The sequence below is a fragment of the Acomys russatus genome, chromosome 11 (assembly GCF_903995435.1).
Source record: "Acomys russatus chromosome 11, mAcoRus1.1, whole genome shotgun sequence".
Lineage (NCBI taxonomy): Eukaryota > Metazoa > Chordata > Mammalia > Rodentia > Muridae > Acomys > Acomys russatus.
Genome location: NC_067147.1, coordinates 54797547 through 54818045, shown reverse-complemented (window position 1 = coordinate 54818045; position 20499 = coordinate 54797547). Strand labels below are relative to the sequence as shown.

At 51.8% G+C, this 20499-nt stretch overlaps 1 protein-coding gene across 1 annotated transcript; it reads right to left on the bottom strand.

The window, feature by feature from the left end:
• Positions 1 to 7413: 7413 nt before the first annotated feature.
• On the bottom strand, positions 7414 to 19652 carry Dnmt3l (DNA methyltransferase 3 like). The gene is made up of 12 exons (XM_051152616.1): positions 19532 to 19652; positions 18831 to 18920; positions 18530 to 18574; positions 17499 to 17578; positions 17305 to 17417; positions 16468 to 16639; positions 15177 to 15264; positions 14181 to 14269; positions 11862 to 11937; positions 11065 to 11204; positions 9754 to 9839; positions 7414 to 7738 (listed from the first exon to the last, which is right to left on the bottom strand). The coding sequence occupies exons 1-12, from the start codon at positions 19650 to 19652 to the stop codon at positions 7579 to 7581; spliced, it is 1260 nt and encodes a 419-aa protein (XP_051008573.1). The 3' UTR covers positions 7414 to 7578.
• Between the last annotated feature and the right edge of the window lie 847 nt (positions 19653 to 20499).

Below are 20499 nucleotides of genomic sequence, written 5' to 3'. Positions count from 1 at the left end.
GAGAGGTGAGGCACAGGACCATCTGAAACCAAACTTGATGAGACTTCATCTTCCAGACCCTTGGTGACTTGGATGCTTCTCCCAGCCTCACAAGAGACTGTCCTGTGGGTCTCAACCTAGCCACCTCCTCTTACAAGCCACACAGGAGTTAATGGTGGGAGTGAGGGGTAAAAGGGAGGGGGGGTAAAGAGGGACACCTCACTCTACTCTAAAGCGGCCTTGAATACTTTAGCTAGCTCTTGCCAGTCCCCCAAGGCTATCTATTCCAGGCAGGCTCTCTACAAGGACTTAAGAACCTGCAGTGGGGCATATATGCTTCTCAGTTGACCACGTACCATTAACATCTGAAACCTCAGTCTACCTCAACAGCAGTTCCTGAAATTCTCAGAAGATTGTCTCAAGAGAAATCCTTGAGGACAAGCCACAGAGAACCCCCAACCCACCTCACCCACACCCACCATCCCTCTCTCCCTCCCACTATGTGGGAAGCCAAGTGTACGGAGAAGGTGCTCCGTCCCCAAGCAGTGAGTTTCAGCTGGCCTTTGAGGTAGCACACATCCTTCCTTCTGGGAAATCAGCAGGGAGAAGAAGGGCGGCGGCGGGTAAGCCTGTGCCCAGGGCTGCCGTGAGTCTTCACCTTCAGCCTCCGCTCCTGCCCTCCCTCCTCCCACAAGCCGCCCACGCGCCGGGGTCTGGTCCGCGGGTGCGGCAGGTCCGCCCTGCGCCGCCTCCTGCCGTTCATGCAGGCAGGTCCAGGTGTGGCCACTAGCCGTCCTGAACAGGGGACATCTGCGCCAGGTTTGGGCCCCTGCGCTACCGTCGGGCACTCTCAGCCCCACTTCGGGTGGTTCCCCGGCTCCAGCCCACGACTCCCTCACCCCATTCACAGGATGAGACCGCGAACGAACTCACTTTAGCGGCATGGTGCGAGCGCAGACTCCAGGCTGCTGGATCTCCGGGCGCGGACAGCTGAAGCTGCCGGGGTCCCGGAGCCCTCGGGGGCCACGGAGCCCTCGGGGCCCACGGAGAACTGGGGTTGCCAGGACTTGGGCTGCAGAAATCTGGGGCTGCTGAAACTTCGGCCGGAGGAGACCAGCTGTAACTCCGCTCGCTCGCGCTCGCGCTGCGCGCCTGGCGGACTGGTACGGCTGGGATCCCGCCCTCGGCCCATCCCTCCCGCCACATCCTGGGGGGCGGGAGGAGGCGGGGCTCCTGAGAGTTGCCCAGTCCGCTGCTGGGCAGGCGCGTGGACTTGGGCCGGAGTTACAGGTGCGTGGGTGTTGGGTGGTTTGCACAAAAGGAGGATCGGGCAACGGTGTACCCCAAAGGTCGGGGGCTGAGGCTTAGGGTGCGGGTGAGAAGACACGATACTCAACCGCTGGCCCCCAGCGCTGCTAAGAACATTCCGGGCCTCATCACTGCGTCCTTTTTCTAGAGCCCTGTGTCGGGCCCTATCTATTTATAGAGGATGAACCTAGGTTCAAAGCCTGGACCTGGTGCTGACCAAACACCACACATGAACGGAGAACCTAAAGACTAGGAATTTAAAAAATAGCCGGGCGTGGTGGCGCCCGCCTTTAATCCCAGCACTTGGGAGGCAGAGGCAGGCAGCTCTCTGTGAGTTCGAGGTCAGCCTGGTCTGCGAAGTGAGGCCAGGACAGCCAGGACGACAAGAGAAACCCTGTCTCAAAACAAAAACAAAAAAACAACAAAACTAACTAAATAAATAAAATAAAAAGTAGAAGGCAAAAGCCGGGCGTGGTGGCGCAAGCCTTTAATCCCAGCATTCGGGAAGCAGAGGCAGGCAGATCGCTGTGAGTTCGAGGCCAGCCTGGTCTACAAAGTGAGTCCAGGATGACCAAGGCTACACAGAGAAACCCTGTCTGGAAAAAAAAAAAAAAGTAGAAGGCAAGCAGGTGGGAGGGGTGAAGAGGGTCAGCAGGAGGGAGGAAGGGAGGGGAATTAGGGGTTCCACTCTGGTCCAGGTCTCCCATCACCCAATCTTCGAAGGCTTGGTGAAGTAAACATTCGAGAACACTGAAATGAGATTTTCCTTTTCTTCTCCAAAGCCAGGCAGACTTGGCAATCCTGTTTCCAACGCTGTGTTCCCTGGAGGCTAGGAGGAGGCAGAGGCAGGTGGATCGCTTGAGTTTGTGCCAGCCTGGTCTACAGAGTGAGTTCCAGGACAGCCAAGGTTACACAGAGAAACCCTGTCTCGAAACCCACCAGAGGCTCTTGGCAGTCAACAGCAGAGAGCAGGCAGGCCAGGGCAAGCACGAGGGAACAGGAGAGAGGAAAGGGAGGGGGTGACCAGGGCAGTCAGGGCGGGGAGCTGCCTTCTTGGTGTGCTAGGCGTAGAAACACAAGTATCAGAACGTGACTACTGGGCTCCGGTAGAGAAAATCCAGGTGTGAGCTGGGACTCTTGCTAGGTACCACATAGGGTTGGGGGCCTCTCTTGCCCCCCCCCCCCGCCCCCATCTCCCCACCAGGTTGGCAGCAGCTGAGGACTCAGCAGAAGACGGTGTTGGGGAGCCACCTTGGCGTTACTGGGCAGATGGAAACGGATACAGTAGCACCAGAGCCTAGGTTTCAAGTCCCCCCCACCCCCACTCCCAGCCCCTGCCCCCCAATACCCCCACTTCTGCTAGAGCAGCACAACGCTGGCACTAATCTCGAGGCTCTCTCTGATTGGATAGGCCTGACCTGGCATCAACGTCCGGGCCTATCACTGATGTCCAGGGGCCTGAACAGCGCCCCCATTGGCTGACACGCTATCTCTTGCCTTGTGTCCACCAGGCTGACCGACCCTCACCCCCTAAACCCAGCAGTTCTTCCAGGCAGGCAGTAGGGAAGAGGTTGAGAGGGCTTTTATGGCAGAGCTGGACTATGCTATGGCTAGCAAAGTGGAAGGGACTGGAGTTCTGCAAAAGTTGGTGTCCCTCCCCGCAACATGAGCTGGGCAGCTGCAGGGAAGGAGTCCCTGGGAGAAGGACATTAGAGCAGGAGACCATGGCAAATGCATGGCTGGGTTCAAATCCCACCTTTGATTCCTGGAAGCTGTGCACCGTTAAGTGAGTTATTTAGCATTGGTGGGACAATGTTGATATGAGCCTATAAAACAGTGGTTCACAATCTGTGGGTTGCGACCTCTTTGGGGTTTGGGCCACTCTTTCATAGGCGCCTAAGACCACCAGAAAACACAGATATTCAATTAAAATTCCTAACAGTAGCCAGATGACTGTGATGATGTAACAACAAAAATAATTCTATGAAAACAAAAACAAAGAAAGAAAAAACACAAACAAACAAAAAAAAAGGCCAGGCATGGTGCCGCACGCCTTTAATCCCAAAGTGAGTCCAGGCCAGCCAAGGCCACACAGAAAAACCCTGTCTTGAAAAAACAAAAACAGCCAGGCATGGTAGCGCACACGTTTAATCCCAGCACTCCGGAGGCCGACGCAGGTGAATCACTGTGAGTGCGAGGCCAGCCTGGTCTACAAAGTGAGTCCAGGATGGCCAAGGCTACACAGAGAAACCCTGTCTCAAAACAAACAAAACAAAACAAAATCTGAGTTAATGCACAGCTAACACTGCATGGGCTACAGATACAGACATGTGCTTTGGTTGGTTTGGAGACAGGAACACTCCAGGCTGCCCTCCAGTTCTCAATCTTCCTGCCTCTGCCTCCCCAGTGCTGGGATTCCAGGCATACACCACCGTGCCCTGTTTGCACATAGTATTTAAAGGCAAACCAAGAGCTAGGAGACTGAAGCTGGAGCCTAGCTTTGGCTTTGCCCTTGAAGGCAAGCTGGGCCGGATGTGAGAACCAGTAGGAATTATAGTTTTACAGACTTGGGGCTCTAATGTTCCTAAGTATGATGCCACAAAATGTGGAAAGTATGTAGCTGGGAGCATCTGATGGGTGCTCAGAAACCAGTGAGTCTTCTAGCAGGGCAGCTTGGCTTTTATCCATGGGACACCATATCCCTGGAGGCCAGGACAATGATCTGCCTTTAACGTCACAGTTTTTGTGGATCATGAGTGTCCTTGCTGGAGGAAGCCATTCTTTTCTCTTGGGGGTCTGTCCATATCCTGGGGCAGCTATAGCTAATACACACACACACACACACACACACACACACACCAGCTCTGGGTGCTGGAGAGATGGCTCAGCAGTTTTGTTGATCTTCCACAGAGGACCCAGGTTTGATTCTCAGCACACAGCATCTTCTTATAACTCCAGCTCTAGGGGATTCATTGCCCTCTTCTGGTCTCCATAGCAACAAGGCAAGGCATGGTGCTCAAGCATCCATGCACATCAGCTAAAAAATAAGGATAAGAACAGCCCTGCCTTGAGAGGAGAGGCCTTCTTTGGCTCCAGATCTTGGTGGCTCCAGGTGTCTCTTCAGTTTCAGCTTCTGCAGCTGCACAGCCGTCCCCTTAGTACAGTCAAGTCCCCTGCCATAGGGTGTCTGTGGATCATGCAGGGACACTGGGTGGTCTAGGAGAGCTTGACCATCTAAGTGTATCTAAGTGGCACATTAGATGATGTCATGGGCCTCAGAGTCAATGGGGGTGTCCTGAGGGAGGTCACTGGTCACCTGACCAGAAGGATTTGAAAATAGTGCCTATGAGCACTTGGGATGGGGGGAGGGGGTTGGGGGGCTGAAGGGATGGCTCAGTGGTCAAGAGCACTGCCTGCTCTCCCAGATGCCCTCTTCTGGCATCTAAGTGTACATGCAGATAGAGCACTCATGAAAAAAAAAAAAAATCCTTTTAAAAAAATGTAGTGGGAGGCTGGAGAGATGGTTCAAAGGTTAAGAGCACTGTCTGCTCTTCCAGAGGTCCTGAGTTCAATTCCCAGCAACCACATGGTGGCTCACAACCATCTATAATGAGGTCTGGTGCCGCCTTCTGGCATCTAGGTATACATGCAGGCAGAATGCTATATAAATAATAAATCTTTTTTTCTTTTGTTTTAAAACTTACTTATTATTATATATACAGTGTTCTTAGTCAGTGCTCTAAACCTCTGAGCCATCTCTCCAGCCCCTTTTTTGGTTTTTCAAGATAGGGTTTCTCTGTGTAGTCTTGGCTGGCCTTGAACTCATAGCGATCCCTGCTTGGAGGCTGGCAGAAACTGACACTGGCTAAGCATAGTGACACATGCCTGTGATCCCAACATTTGGGAGGTAGGGATAAGACAATCAGCAGTTCAAGGTCCTCAGAAAAGCAAACCAGAAACAGTTAGTGAGATGGCTCCTCATGGGGGCTGGAGAGATGGCTCAGAGGTTAAGAGCACTGACTGTTCTTTCAGAAGTTCTGAGTTCAATTCCCAGTAACCACATGGTGGCTCACAACCACCTATAATGTCATCTGATGCCCTCTTTTGGCCTGCAGGTGTGCTTGCAGGCAGAGCATAGTATACATAATAATAAATTTTTAGAAGAAGAAAAAGAGATGATGCCTCAGGCAAGGGAGCTCTCTACCAAGCTGTATTGAGGGTGCTGACAACCTAGGGCCTACTTACATGGCGAAAAGAGAAAACAAGACTCCCACAGGCTGTTTTCTGATGTCCACGTGAGCACCAAGGCACATGCCTACATTACATTCACGCACAAAATAGACAAGTAAGTGTTTGCTTTGACTTTTTTTTCTCTCTCTCTAAGTAGGGTTTCTCTGTTTAACAGCCTGAACCATCCTCCAGGCACTCACTTTGTAGACCCTGTTGGACTTGAACTCAAGATCCACCTGCCTCTGCCTTTGCTGAGATTAAAGGCATGTACCACTACCAACTGTCTGTTTTTCTGTTTGCTTGATAGGGGGTTTCTCTATGTAATAGCCCTGTGTACCCTGGAACTAGCTTGGGAGACCAAGCTGACCTTGAACTCACAGAGATTTACTTACCTCTGCCTCCTGAATGCTGCCTGAAATTAAAGGCATGCACCACCACACCCAGCTTTTTTTTTTTTTTTTTTAAAGAGTGGTTTCGTGGAAGCTGTTTAAAAGCTGGGCATGGTGTCACACATCTTTAATCCCAGCACTCAGGAGGCAGAGACAAGCAGATCTCTGTGAGTTCAAGGCCAGCCTGGTCTAGAAAGTGAGTCCAGTCTTGGAAAACCCAAAATAAAAAAGGAAGGGGCTGGAAAGATGGCTCAGAGGTTAAGAGCACTGGCTGTTCTTCCAAAGGTCCTGAGTTCAATTCTCAGCAACCACATGGTAGCTCACAACCATCTGTAATGAGATCTGGTGCCCTCTTCTGGAGTACAGGCAGAATACTGTATAAATATATTTTTTTAAACACACACACACACACACACACACAGAGAGAGAGAGAGAGAGAGAGAGAGAGAGAGAGAGAGAGAGAGAGAGAGAGAAATAACACTAATGACGTATGGGAAACCCTGGTGCTATAAGCTTGGGTGGGATTGGCTGCCACTCTATCCAGAGCTTTTGCCACCTGTCTGGTCAGTGGTGGCGGCTATGGGCTCATGCTTGCTGCTTCTGCTGGCTCATCAAGTCAACTGGGTGGGCAGACCCTGGCCTAAGTAGTAATTCCTGTAATATGTACTCACATACACACTCGTGCTCCAGCGCATGTGGCTTACAGGAGTGGCTTCTAAGAATCAAGCTCATGACATTAGGCTTGGGAGTGGGAGTGAGCATCTGTGCACTGAGCCACTTACTAGCCCCAAGACAGCGCCCCTCCTACTTCATGGTCCAACGCTGGCCCAGCTTCCTTTCCAGAGCACTGACAACCCCAGTGGGCCCTGAGCCCTAGCTGTTCTGGCTGGGCAGTTTGAGTCTCTTTAATGGCTGGGGTCTAGATCTGAGAGTTGAGTGTGTGTGTGTGTGTGTGTGTGTGTGTGTGTGTGTGTGTGTGTGTAGGGTATGGCTCATCAGGATTCACCACACACTTCAAAGCTGGCCAGTCCACACTCGCCTGTGGATTTAGCTTCACTGGAACACCAACTGCCAAAGGCTGTTGGGAACCCACTTCTGCAAGCTCCATTGTGTTAGGAGAACCTCGAAACCATAAGGCTTGGGGTCTGGCTCACTAGGTGTGAGCTTCAGCAATGGTTTGGGGTGCTTTATGTAGGAAGGACAGCAGGGTGAGTGGTTTCAGACATCAAAGTCAATAGGTGCAGGTGACGAAGGCACAGGTGGCAAAGGCCATATGCCCATGGCAGAATGGCAGGCACGCAGTGTCTATGGGAATGTCATCACTGTGATGTACAGCTTAAAGGCCTCACTCACGCACTTCACCAAAGCACTACCACTAACAATTCTACAATATATTTGAAAAACTTGACAACAGGTACACACACACACACACACACTTTTGGAGACGCATGACAAGCTATCCCATCAGGATTCTGTCCACAGTAGTGGGCGCCTCCCCACCCCTACAGTGAGCTGCACCAAGGCATCTGCCTCTTGAGAATGAAACAGGAGAAACCCAAAGGCATGCAAAAAAAAAAAAAAAACCAGAAGGAAACGCTACAGAGGGAAAAGGCCGTAGGAAGAAGGGTGCCGTGGTTCTAGGAAATAGAATAGTCTTTCATTCCACCATGATTCATTTGTCAAGAGGAAGTAGGCTCTGAGAAAAATACTTGAAGTACTCTCTCAGGGGAAAAAGACAGTTCTTCACCAGAGGGTCAATTTTCTTTGCCAGCTTGGTTCTGGTTTGAGTTTCCAGCGACTGTTGCTCCTCTGGTGTCAGGGCCTCGTGCTTGCTACCAAGAAAAAAGCCACCTGTTAGAACTGCAGCATTAGGCTGGGGCAGGGGGTGGGGCTTGAGGTCCCCTACAGGGTGAAAGGTTGCCCATGGTCTGTAGATGTTATGTCACCGTGTAGTCCTGGCTGGCTGGGAACTCACTATGTAGACAAGACTGACATGGAAGCCCGGGGGTTAAAAGCAAAGGCCTGTGTGTGCCACCAACACCCCAACTACGGCCTTTGTGATCTTTGTCAGACTCCCTTTTGTGGGTAAAGAAAGAGCCTAGAAGCTGGCAGGAGGGACTGCTGAGCCATCCCAGGCAGTGACCCACACAGAGTAAAGGTCAAGGTCAGAGAGACCCTTCAAGTATCCGCACTGTTCCTAGGAGGCCTGACACAGCAAACCCAGCTTACACTTAAGTGGTAAACCCATGCCCCAGGGGCTCCTAGAGGATGGTGAACTTCATCCTAGAGTCCTCCAGCTTTGAAGATGCAACACCTAGCATCCCTTTTCTGTGTGCCCAGCCTTTTCCCCCTAACCCCCCTTCACCCTGTGGAGTTAAGGACCATCTCTTTTAAAGCAGACAAAAGCAATGAATGGCGTGTCAGAATGCACTTTCCCTACTTCCACCCTGTCTTCCAGCTGCCCCACTCCCCTACCTCCCCACCCCCAAGCCCCATGACAGTGGTCACCCAGAGACCAATATCAAATCAGTACACATGAACTTGTCAAAATGATTCCTACTTCAGTGGGCAAGTGTCTTTCATCTGACTATGAAGTCACACTGAAAGCAAACGGTCTCCAGTTTCCTCCAGGAGCCAGGTGACCTTAAGTATTAGATGCAGGTGCACCCAGCTCTCAACTTCCTTTGCAAGCCCTAACAGAAAGCAGGTACCTCAATCAGAAAAGGGGTGGGGTCCCAGGTGGTGCTGGTGCTGCCCACCTTTAATCTGAGCTCTCGGGAGGCAGAGGCAGGCAGATCTCTGAGTCTGAAGACAGCCTGGTCTACAGAACAAGTTCCAGCACAGGCAGGGAGGGGTACAGAGAGATAAAAAGCTCTGTCTCAAAAAAGGAGGAGGACAAAAAGGAGGAGGAGGAAGAAAAGAAGAAGAGGAAGAGGAGGAAGGTGGAGGAGGAGGAGGAGGAGGAGGAGGAGGAGAAGCGAGAAAGAAAAAAAAAAAAAAAGAAGAAGAAGAAGAAGAAGAAGAAGAAGAAGAAGAAGAAGAAGAAGAAGAAGAAGAAGAAGAAGAAGCTGTTGTCCTCCAAGTTCTAAACGTGGCAGTTCCCATAGGGGACCAGCTCAAAGAAGGGGGACGGGTGCTTTTTGTGCAGCCACATGTACTGGCTGGACCTCGCATGATTACTTCTAAAGCAGGCTTATTTGTTAAGGAATAGATGGCCTGTGTATGACATGCCTGACAGGCCCACAGTTGGAAGGAGCAGAGCCTGGCTCCTTTTGCAGCTCCTGCTCTGCCTTGTCCCACAGTACTGTCAGGGAGAGACTGTGGGCAGGGGACAGCACCTTAGAAGCTTTCAGAAAGAATGCTTGGGAAAGTTATAGTCCCCCTCCCCCTCTGCTCCACCTCAACCCAAGTCCTGAAAGCCTCCAGGTGAGGGAACCTGGTGGTACCTGACCAGCAATAGTGGTCAGGAGCCAGGAGAATGCTTGAATGGAAGAGGTGGGTGGGAAGTTTCCAGAAACTCCTGGTGGGGCAGGAAAGGACACGACTTAGCAGTCTCTGAAGACACGGTTCAAACTGGCTCAGTCCACCATGCATGTCTGTGAGAAGTGGGTGTCTGTGTGTGGGTGTGTGAATGCATTAGGGAGCTGAGTCAGTATATATGAATGAGTGTGTGGGTATAAGCATGGGGAGTGTCCCTCGGAACACAGGGACACCCTGAACCCCGTTGTGTCCAGGGTTGTGGTGGACAAGAGGTTTCTAAGACACAGCCAAGTGGAGCAGGCATCTATGCAGACTAGGCTCTACCAGAAGTCATGCCCATTAATGTCCCCCTACCCCGAGGAGATACCTCTTCACCCCTGGGATGTTGCTCCACACCCGCACAGCATTCTGGAGGACTCTGCCACGGACATCCTGAAGGGTCACAGCCTCTGTCTGTGTGAGAAGAGGGGGCTGTGGGTCAGCGTGACGCACAAACACAATATCCTCCCAAGGGGCACACATAGTCAGCAGACCATCTAGGCTGGCCACACCTCCTCAGTGGCACTGCCTGCTTGGTATTCATTTACCTTAAATAACTACAAAGAGGTAAAATCTGCAGATCACTTTGAGCAACTATATAAAAAACACTTTTTCAAACATCATTGCAATGGGTTATATTCTAAAATAATATAACTTTCCAAAACTCTTAAAAACCAGAGAAATCGCTAGGCAGTAGTGGTGCACACCTTTAATCCCAGCACTTGAGAGGCAGAGGCAGGTGGATCACTGTGAGTTCGAGGCCAGCCTGCTCTACAAATCGAGTCCAGGATAGCCAAGGCTACGAAGAGAAATGCTGTCTCATAAAACAAAAAAACAAAAAACCCAGCCAGGCAGTGGTGGCACATGCCTTTAATCTTAGCACTCGGGAGGCAGAGGCAGGCAGATCGCTGTGAGTTTGAGGCCAGCCTGGTCTACAAAGCAAGTCTAGGACAGCCAAATCTACACAGAGAAACTCTTGTCTCAAAAAAGCAACAAAACAAAACATACCATGGCCAAGTAGGCTTTTCTAGAAATGTAAGGATAGTTCATTTTCAGCAGCTCTAATCAAATACTATAGCCCATTCATGGATGCAGAGGGGGAAATGCTCTGGCCATCTCACAAATATGAAAAAGAACACAAGAGGCTGGGCATGTGGTGCACACTCTTTGACAGCACTTGACAGGCAGAGGCTCTCACTGCTGATTTTTTTTTCCCAGTGAACATTCCCAGGGAAATGTTCTAATACCTGTGGGTCCCCACCTTCTCTACTCCCCCACAGTAGGTCAAATTCCTCAACCTCAGTTGTATGTCCTTCTGGGAGCTGAGGCATAAAGGCCTTGCTGTCTTTCTTCTCCTACATCTAGGACTGTCAATCCTTACCTTGACACTGGCCCAAATTACCCGAGGAGGGAACTGACCACCGGAACCTAGGTGAGTGCATGGAGTGGGCATGCATGTCATGTGGGGACCAGTAGGGACCAGTGTTCTGAAAATCTGCAGTGTGTGTCTCAGGTGTCTGATGTCCTTGTGGCCCTGCACATAGGAGGACAACAGTGGCCTCAGGAATGAGCTGGATAGAGGCTAAGGCCCTCCCCCAGGTACCCCAGAGCTAAGCCCCTCCCCCCCACATGCCCCCACCTGAAAGAAGCGATCTGCTGTGACTTGGTCATCCTCAGTCATCCGCAGATTGTCCACGAACATCCAGAAGAAGGGCTTCTGACTCCCTGAATGTTCCCTCGCATACTGCAGGATCCGGTGGAATTGGAACATGTACCAGGCTGCCACGAACCAGGAGGAAGACCAGGTCAGATGGCGAGGGGCGAGTGGAGGGCCAGGACCACACCTGTGTGAACCCTGGGTACCTCTGCTCTCCCTTTGTGGAGATGGGAACGCCTAGTCTAGAAGTCAGTCCCCTGACAGCACACTGAGCATGTGCAGACCCATCTGTCAGTTATAGCCCAGGGAGGCTGGTTTTAAAATGTGTGCTTGTGCCGGACGTGGTGGTGCACACCTTTAATCCCAGCACTCGGGAGGCAGAGGCAGGCGGATCACTGTGAGTTCGAGGCCAACCTGGTCTACACAGCGAGTCCAGGACAGCCAAGGCTACACAGAGAAACCCTGTCTCAGAAAAAAAAAAATGTGTGCTTTCTGAGCCAGGCATGGTAGTGCACACCTTTAATCCCAGAACTTGGGAGGCAGAGATAGCGGATCACTTTGAGTTTGAGGCCAGCCTGGTCTACAAAGTGAGTCCAGGCCAGCCAAGACTACACAGAGAAACCCTATCTTGAACCCGGCCCCCCCCAAAAAAGTGTGCTTTCTGCCCTCTGCCCTTTCTGAAGGCTGAGGTGGTATGAGGGGAGAGAGAGGCAGAAGAAAGACAGAGCAGAGGTGACAGGGTTGAAGAAGCTTCTCAGGTAACTGGGGCTGAAACTTACCAGGGCAGTGGTCAGAAGAGGAGACTTGGGGCTGTGTTGACCCATACACGAGGTCAAAGGGGCCCCATCTCTCCACCTAGGGAACACACATGTTGTCACTTATGGGACAAGGATGGTTGAAAGCCAAGTGCTCCCCCAATGATGGCTCCCAATAGAGCCCCTGTATCCCACCCATCTCCCCAGTGATGGACCTTGTAGGTTGACCCACACAGGACGCCTAGCTGAACCTTGGGCCCCATTTAGGCAGGGACACACACACACACACACACACACACACACATACACACACACATACACACACACCACTGGCTCTCAGCCCAGACAGTGGTAGGCTGAGAACACTCCATATCTGAGATTCTTCCTTGGCTATCTGTTGCTCTTAAAAAAAGGGCCAGCCCTGGAAGAGCACATATGCTCACTCAGCCTAGGGGGTTCCGTGTCCTTCTGGGAAATCACTGGCCGCACAGAAAGCCAAGCAGCTGGGAGCAGCGGGCCGGGTGGACACTGTCTGATGGTCATAAACAATCCCCACTTAGTATCAAACAGGGTCACTTTCTGGACAAGCAGGAAAAGAATGAAACAGCCAGCCCCAAGCGCAGGCTAATGAGGAGCCTTCCATTTGAACAAATGACCCAAGCTCCCTTTCTAGAGCCCAGAGAACCCCTGCTTTGCCAATGGCCTCTCTAGCCCTAGACATCCATACGTTCATTCAGTCTCCCTCTCTTTCTCTCTCTGGTCACTTTGTAGACCAGGCTGGCCTCGAACGCACAGTGATCTGCCTGCCTCTGCCTCCTTGAGTGCTGGGATTAAAGGTGTGCGCCACCACCCAGCTGACAGTCACATTCCCCTCACTTCCCCCCCACTCTCCCTTTCTCTGGACAGGGTTTCTCTGTGTAGCCCTGGCTGTCTTGGAACTTTCTCTGTAGATCAAGCTGGCCCGGAAGTCACAGATCCGCCTCCCTCTGCCTTCTGAGTGCTGGGATTAAAGGCATATGCCTCAGCAGGGTGTGGTGGCGCATGCTTTTAATCCCAGCACTCGGGAGGCAGAGGCAGGTGGATAGCTGTGAGTTCGAGGCCAGCCTAGTCTACAAAGTGAGTCCAGGATGGCCAAGGCTACACAGAGAAACCCTGTCTTGAAAAACAAAAACAAACAAAAACAAAAACAAAACAAAACAAAAAAAAGGCATATGCCTCTACCGCCCGGCTAGCCCTAGACATTCTCATAAGAAAAAGTTCCTAAGATGTCCAAGTGTGAGTTCCTGAAACTACAACAGGCACCCACTTTCTTGAACCTTTCCATTTCTCTCAGTAGTGAGCTGACTTCCAAAGTCTCCTCCTCTTCTTCCTCCTCTTCCTCCTCCCCCTCCCCACACCCCTCTCTCTCTGCCTCAACTTCTCTACCTGATTTGAGTCCTATAGGGAAATGACTGCCTGGGGTCTGGCCAGAAATGGTCATGGCTCTGGGTTATAGACTGACATTCCAATTGTCTGCCTAAGGAGGGCCAAATGTACTGGCACCCTGCCTGCATGCACACAGGAAGAGAGAGGTCCCACCACAGAGTCAAGACAGCAGCAGCAGATCTGTGTCTGGAAGATGCTTTCTGACAACTGTCGTTGGGTCAGCTCAACCCTTGTAGCTATGACAGGGTGGGGTGGGGCAGAGCCCCCCCCCCCCACCCACCCATGCACATCCCTATCAAAGGCAGCAAAAAAACAGCAGCCATGTGGATTTTAAGATGTCTGGCAGGGCTGGAGAGATGGCTCAGAGGTTAAGAGCACCGTCTGCTCTTCCAGAGGTCTCGAGTTCAATTCCCAGCAACCACATGGTGGTTCACAACCACCTGTAATGAAATTTGATGCCTTCTTGTGGTGGGCAAAATACTGTATAAATAATTACCAAAAAACAAAAAACAACAACAACAAAAAAAAAAACCCAAACCTTAAATAAACAAATAAATAGATGTCTGGTTGCTCACCCTGATAGAGGCTGAGGGCTGTGCAAAGGTTATAGAAACACTGTTTTCCCACTTCCCTCTGTGAGGCACAGTGGGCGTGTGTGTGTGTGTGTGTGTGTGTGTGTGTGTGTGTGTGTGTGTGTGACTATTCTGGAGCCAGCCCCAGGACCTCATGTTGGTCTGGAGATGTCAAGCAATATGCTACAGCCAGCATGCTCCTCCCTGTCCCTCCAGGGCTCCCTTACTTCCCTCCCTTCTCTCCCCCCACCCCAGGGCCCTGTAGTCTCACCCAGTGGCACATCAGATCTTGGCAGCGCCCCCCCCCTATATCCCCCCCCCCCACCCCTGCCCCGTCTCAACTCACATCTCTCCTCACGACATTTGTGACATCTTCTAAGTACTTCAGTCTTTCTTCTTCGGAACCACTTTCCAAAAAGCCTAAACTCTTTAGCTCTAGTTGGCGGAAGGGTCGGGGGCGGGGGGTAGAAAAGATGGATATAGCTGATGAGAGCCGTCCCCAGAGTGGACGTCCATGGCTCTCCTGTCATGGGGGTAGCAGCTTGATGTTTTCAGTGACAGAGAGTTCAAGGGCAAACTTCCCGATCACTCATTCAAGCAATCTGTTACGAAACTTGCATTTCTGAGTCCCGCTCTTACTCTCTGGCTTAGACAACCAGTAGGGTGAGCCAGACTGATGAACCCCAAAGCAAGTGGGGTTCCCTCAGACCCTGAGAACAGGAGCTTGGGCAAGTTTGAGCCCTCACTGGATAGCCTTAAGGTGTGGCGATACAGTTATAGCTACTACATGGGGCCCTTGGGACACACTGTGGGGTCATTGAACACCCTGGTATCCCACATGGGATATGCTTTAGCCAGAGACAAGATCGTCTTTGGGGCTTTGTGCTTGCTGGGCACAGGGGGATCAGAGTAGCCCAAGGAGACTCAGGTATAAAAGAGGGCTCAGGAAGTGGGGGATAAGGACGAGGGGGACAGAGCTGCCAGAACCCAGACTTCTTGACAGTAGCAGTTGCTTTCTATCCTTGCAGGATTGTCCCTACCCCATCTCTGCTTCCTCCTCTTGGGGAGCGGGGACCCTACCAGGATTCTGGGTCTGACCCTTTTCGCCATCCCTCCTGGTTGGGTACAGTGTTGGGGGATTTTTCTGGCCAGCACATGCTTTCCTGGGATAGTCAGTTCTCTCAGCTCAAGAGTCTGAGGAAGAAGTTTGCATGTTCTCTCATCAGTCCTGCTCCACATCTTAGCTGCCCAGCGATATTCTAATGGCCAGGCAAAGGACACCAGAACTGGGCTCCTCCTATCCCCTCTCTTCTGAAGAGTCAATCGATGTGACTATATTCACCTTTATTAATATTCCCAAAAAGGCTCAGCACCCGCACTGGCTGTCTCTTCCACGCCGACACTGTCTTGTACATGCCCAGAGAGTTTGCCTGAAAAAGAAACAGAAGAAAAAAGAGGGAAAAAGATAAGAGAATGTGTGTTGTCTGGCTGTCCAGCAAGAGTGGTGAGTTCTAGGTGAGACCACCCTACAACCGTCTTTCCTTGACAGGCAGGATGCAATTGAGAGCCATCTGGGACTCGCTTGCCAATGCCAGGCTGGCCCTGTTGTGACCAGTGCTGTCCATCTCTCCCTGGAGGCCAACTCTACCCACTCCCCAGGTCCAGGTCTCTTGCCTGGACCCCCACATATCTACAAAGGGAAGCAGGATATGGTTTCTCTGAAGGTAGAGGACAGTGGCTCCTAGCAGAGCACAACTCTGTAGGTCTCAGGCCCCAAAGACTCCAGGAGTTTAAAGCCGTTTCCAAAGCCCAGAAGCCTGAAGACTGAAATCCAGGTAACACCAGGGCTGGTAGCCTCTGAGGCTTCAGGGAGTGACAGTTCCCAGGTCAAGCTCAGCAGTTGGGCTCAGTACACAGTGGCTCCCACCAGCACTGTGCTACCACTGCCTTCACCTCTACCAGATCTTTTCCTGTGCGTTTCTTTTTTCTTTTCTTTTCTTTTTGTTTTTTTGTTTTGTTTTTGTTTTTCAAGACAGGGTTTCTCTGTGTAGCCTTGGTTGTCCTGGGCTCACTTTGTAGACCAGGCTGGCCTCGAACTCACAGCGATCCACCTGCCTCTGTCTCCCAAGTGCTGGGATTAAAGGCGAACGCCACCATGCCCAGCTCTCTTTTTTCTTTTTCTTTTCCTGTGCATTTCAATCCCTCAAAACTCCTTCTCTAGCCGGGCATGGAGGTTCACACCTCTAATCTCAGCACTCAGGAGGCAGAGGCAGGCAGATCGCTGTGAGTTCGGGGCCAGCCTGGTCTACAAAGTGAGTCCAGGACAGCCAAGGGCTAACACAGAGAGATCCTGTTTTGAAAAAAACAAACAAATGTGGTGCCTGTAATCCTAGTATTCAGTAGAGGAACAGGAGTTCAAGGTCATCCTCGGCTACATAGTAAGTTTGTGGCCAGCCTGGGCTACCTGAGACCCTATCACAACATAACGTCAGTGACACCTGCTCTCCGATAGAAAAATGCCAAGGGGAGTCAAGGCAAAAGCTTCAGCCTTATCCAGCGGTGTGCATAGCTGACAGCCAGCAGCCTGCGGCCTCGGGTCTAGGCCCCCTGCCCGCTGCACTGGATGTCCTTACCCCGTGTTGATCATAGAAGGCCTTCAGCTGGTGACGCCACTTCTTCCGCCTCTGCAGCAGCCCGCTCCGAGTAAAAGGCAGGCACAGGAAGCAAACCCAGCAGGCCATGGCATTGATTCGCTCCGAGGTCCCTGGGCCCACCAGGATATCCACACACTCGAAACAGTAGCATCTAGGAGTCAAACCAAAAAAAACCATGGTGACCCAAGTCACACTGCTGTTAGGGGACACCTGCAAGCCAGGCGGGCGCCTTGGAGGGAACTGTTTCTCTCTGGCTTTGCTCTCAGGGTTGGGTGGATGGGGCTTGGCTGCAGGCTGGAAAGGGGGGAAGGGGACTCACGAGAACATGTGAGGTGGGTGTACCTGCCACAATGGCAGACCTCAATCCCCCTCAACCTTTCCACAACCCTGAAGCCTGAACACACGTTTTTAAAATTAATTAATTAATTAAAAGTTTTAAAAATGTGCATTGGTGTGTGGGTGTCAGATCCCCTGGAATTGGAGTCACAGACAGATGTATTGCCATGTGGGTGCTGGGAATTGAACCCAGGTCTTTTGGAAAAGCAGCCAGTGCTCCTAACCACAGAGCCATCTTTCCAGCTCCTATAACATACATTTTAAGGCGTCTGAGGAAAAGCATACACAGGGGCAGCTGGCTGGCAAGGGGACACTTGAAGTCAAGGCTGTAAAGAGGAAGATGTCCAAAAGAATAGGGCAGGGGACCACCACGGATGGAGCTCAGGGTGGCAGCTGTGCTCACGCAGAGAGCCATCGGGGATGTGCATCCTTGGTACCCATTTCCCACGTTGGGCATGGCTCCTTTGGGAGAAGCCTCACCTGGTACAGTCGGGGCTCTCACAGATGAACAGGGTATCCCCCGAGCAGCAGATGGAGCAATAGCTCTGGTGGCCATCTTCATCGTAAAGGAAGAGAGTCTCCAGAAACTTGTCCTGAGCAGGGAGTAAAGGCTGTGTGTGCGACCTCCCCGCAACAGTGCCAAGTCAAGAAGGTCCCACGGCCTCTCTGCTTACCTTACACTGGGCACATATTCCCCCTTCAAACAAGGGGTGCTGGGTGTACACCGGGAGAGTTCCGCAACTGAGGCAGATTTCTAGAGAGAGCACAGAGGGAAAGTGGGGCGGGGGTGGGGTGGGGTAGGAGGGCGGAGACTTAGCAGAAGTAATCTAAGGACCCTGAGAGAGATTGGGGGGTGGGGGGGAAGACCCAGGAGGGATGTTGTCAGGGCCATGGATTAGAGGACTGAATGGGAAAACAAGACACCCCAAATGAAGGGCAGACTGTCTCCAAATCCCCTGGAGATCTGCAGACCTGACACAGTGATCCTAAAATGCCCAGAGAAACCCAAACACTCCCAAGTCCTGGCCAATCCAGGAGAAATAGATTGTTAACCGGGGGAGCTCCAGAGTGCTATTAACAGACACACATTTTTATTTTCCTCTTTTTCCCTATCTCTTTCTGACAGGGTCACCTATATTTCAAGCTGGCTTTGACTTCACAAAGGATGTCCTGGTTCTTCCACCTCTACCTCCAGAATCCTGAAATTACAGGGTGTGTCACCACACCTACTTTAATAGCTACTGGGGAATAGAACCTAGGGCTTCCTGCGAGATAAGTGAGATAAGTGGACACTGCCGAGAATTCAGCATAGGCTCAACCGAGACTGTAGAAGTGGCTGACAAGAACACATAGCTTTTTTTTGTAGAGGTGGGGGTGGTGGAAGAGTCGGGTGTGAGGGATAGAGTTTTTCTATGTGGCCTTGGCTGTCTTGGAACTCTCATTCTGTAAACCAGGATGGCCTCGAACTCATGGATCCTCTGGCCGCTGCCTCCTGATTGCTGGGATTAATGGTGTGCGCCACCATGCCCAGCCCTGATACACAAGAAATTTCAACTAGTACTGGTACTGAGGTAGGGGACGGCGTGGGGAGAGGACATCCCATAGGTACCCCAGGATTGCGTCTCATTTTCTGGGATGGCTGAGCCAGCCTTTCTGGTGGGGCTGATACTGTTTTTCCGGCTCACGGGTAAGCGTGCAAACTCACCTTCGATGTTGCGTTGGTTCACAGTGACTTCATATCTTATGATCTCTGGAAGAGAAAAACAATTGGCCCCTTCCTTCTCCTGGCTCCTCATTGGAACATGCTGGGCACACTTGTCTTCTGAGGTGACTGGGACACAAGAGTCCCCATCCCTACCCTCACTGATACCCACTTAATGCCTGCTCTTGTGGGGCGGGGCGGGGCGGGGAGTCATCCTGAATGATACAGGCATATTCCATGCATCACCTAACCTTAAGGTCCACACCCAAGATTCAATAAGCTCATTATTTGGGTAGGGTCCTACCTCTGCCTGGTGGGGGTGAGCCTGGGGACAGATGCTCCTTGGAGTCGTCCAATACCACATCCATGCTATGTTCATCCTTCAGGTCCGGAGCTGGAGATGGAGAGGGCATCATTACAGGGAGGCCTCAAAGGGACACAAGATACAGGCAGGAAAACAGTCAAAGCTACCTGCAGACCCGCTAGACTGCCCAGCCAAGCCGTAATGACATCCACCCAACTATCTGGGGATTAGGGAAAAGAAAGACTGTAACATCAACTGGGTGGCAGCAGGCGGCGACATGCGCCTTTAATCCCGGCACTCGGGAGACAGATGATGGAGGATCTCGGATCTCTGTGAGTTCGAGGCCAGCCTGGTCTACAGAGCAAGTTCCAGGACAGCCAAGGCCACACGGAGAAACCCTGTCTTGAAAAACTAAAAACAAACAAACAAAAACTACAACTTCAGCTTTGAGGTACTTGGTAGGAGGAGAAGGTGTACTATGGGGTACCCTTCATCCACGGAGTCCCAGACAACATGTGTTTTCAGGTGGGCTAATTCCCAGCACCCATGTGGCCCAGCCTCCCTCTGCACCTGGCTGAATCTCTAGGACCCATGCCTTGGAGTGACAGTCCAGACCCCCTAAAGACCCTGCGGAGTAAGAGGAGGTAAGGAAAGAAGAGGGGAGGCGGGGTGGAAGGAAGAAAGAAGCCCCAAGATCTCACAGGAGTTTGGCCATCGCTCTTCCAGGTGGCCGGTAGGGTCAGGGCTGGAGCTGTCTGTAGTATCCAGGTTCCAGGTTCCAAGAGCCTTGGTGCAAGAAGACCGAGTCTCCTGGGAATCCATTGAGGTATCTGCTAGAAGGATCGGTGTCCAAGGGATGGTAGGTGTGTCAGCAAGGCCGTCAGAGCCCTGCAATGCAAAAAGTGATGATGAGAGGTGGGTGTAATTAGGGACCTAGTAGGGAATTACGGGGAGGAAAAGAAAGGGAAGGTTAGAAGGAACCTTAAGGTAAGTAGGGACAAGAGCGCACCCGGGCTAGATGGAGCCTATGTAGGCCTGGAATGGTAGGGTTGAGGGTGTGGGGGCAGGCACTCAGGGGCGGGGCTTAAGGAGACCAGCACGTGGGGGTATTGAGGGAAGGTGTGGGGGTTGGGGTGGATGGGGGCGGCGCTCAAGGGTCTTAGGAAGCCTTGTGGGGAAGGGTGGAAGAGGGAGAGAGGGAGGGAGGGAGAGAGAAAGAGTGTGTTCAGAGGGTGGCTTATAGATACTCTAGGGCTCAGGGCTGAAATGAGGTGGGGGTGGGGGAAGAGACTGTCGAGGCCTCATAGTTCAGGTTAGGGAGCTGGGAGGTTGGGTTCCTGATTGTGCAGAGAGGGGGATGGGTAAGGCAAAAGAGCAATAGTTGGAGTAAGGATGACAAAGGGTGGGGGAGGGGGTAGAAATGTTGCCTTGAGTTTAGACAAGGTCAAGGTCAGAATAGGAGTTCCTGGACCCGCTAGAGTGACGTTGTGCAGGTACCTGTAGGTGATGGGAAGGAAGACCTGCGAATTTCTAGAAGAATGCTTAATCAATTAATCTTCCTATCTGGTTTAAAGGGCGAATTTATTCATGGCCAATAGTCCCTTCCAGGATTCCACAGTGGCTGACCTAATCCACCAGTGGTTATAATGGGGGGCGAGGGGTGGTGGAA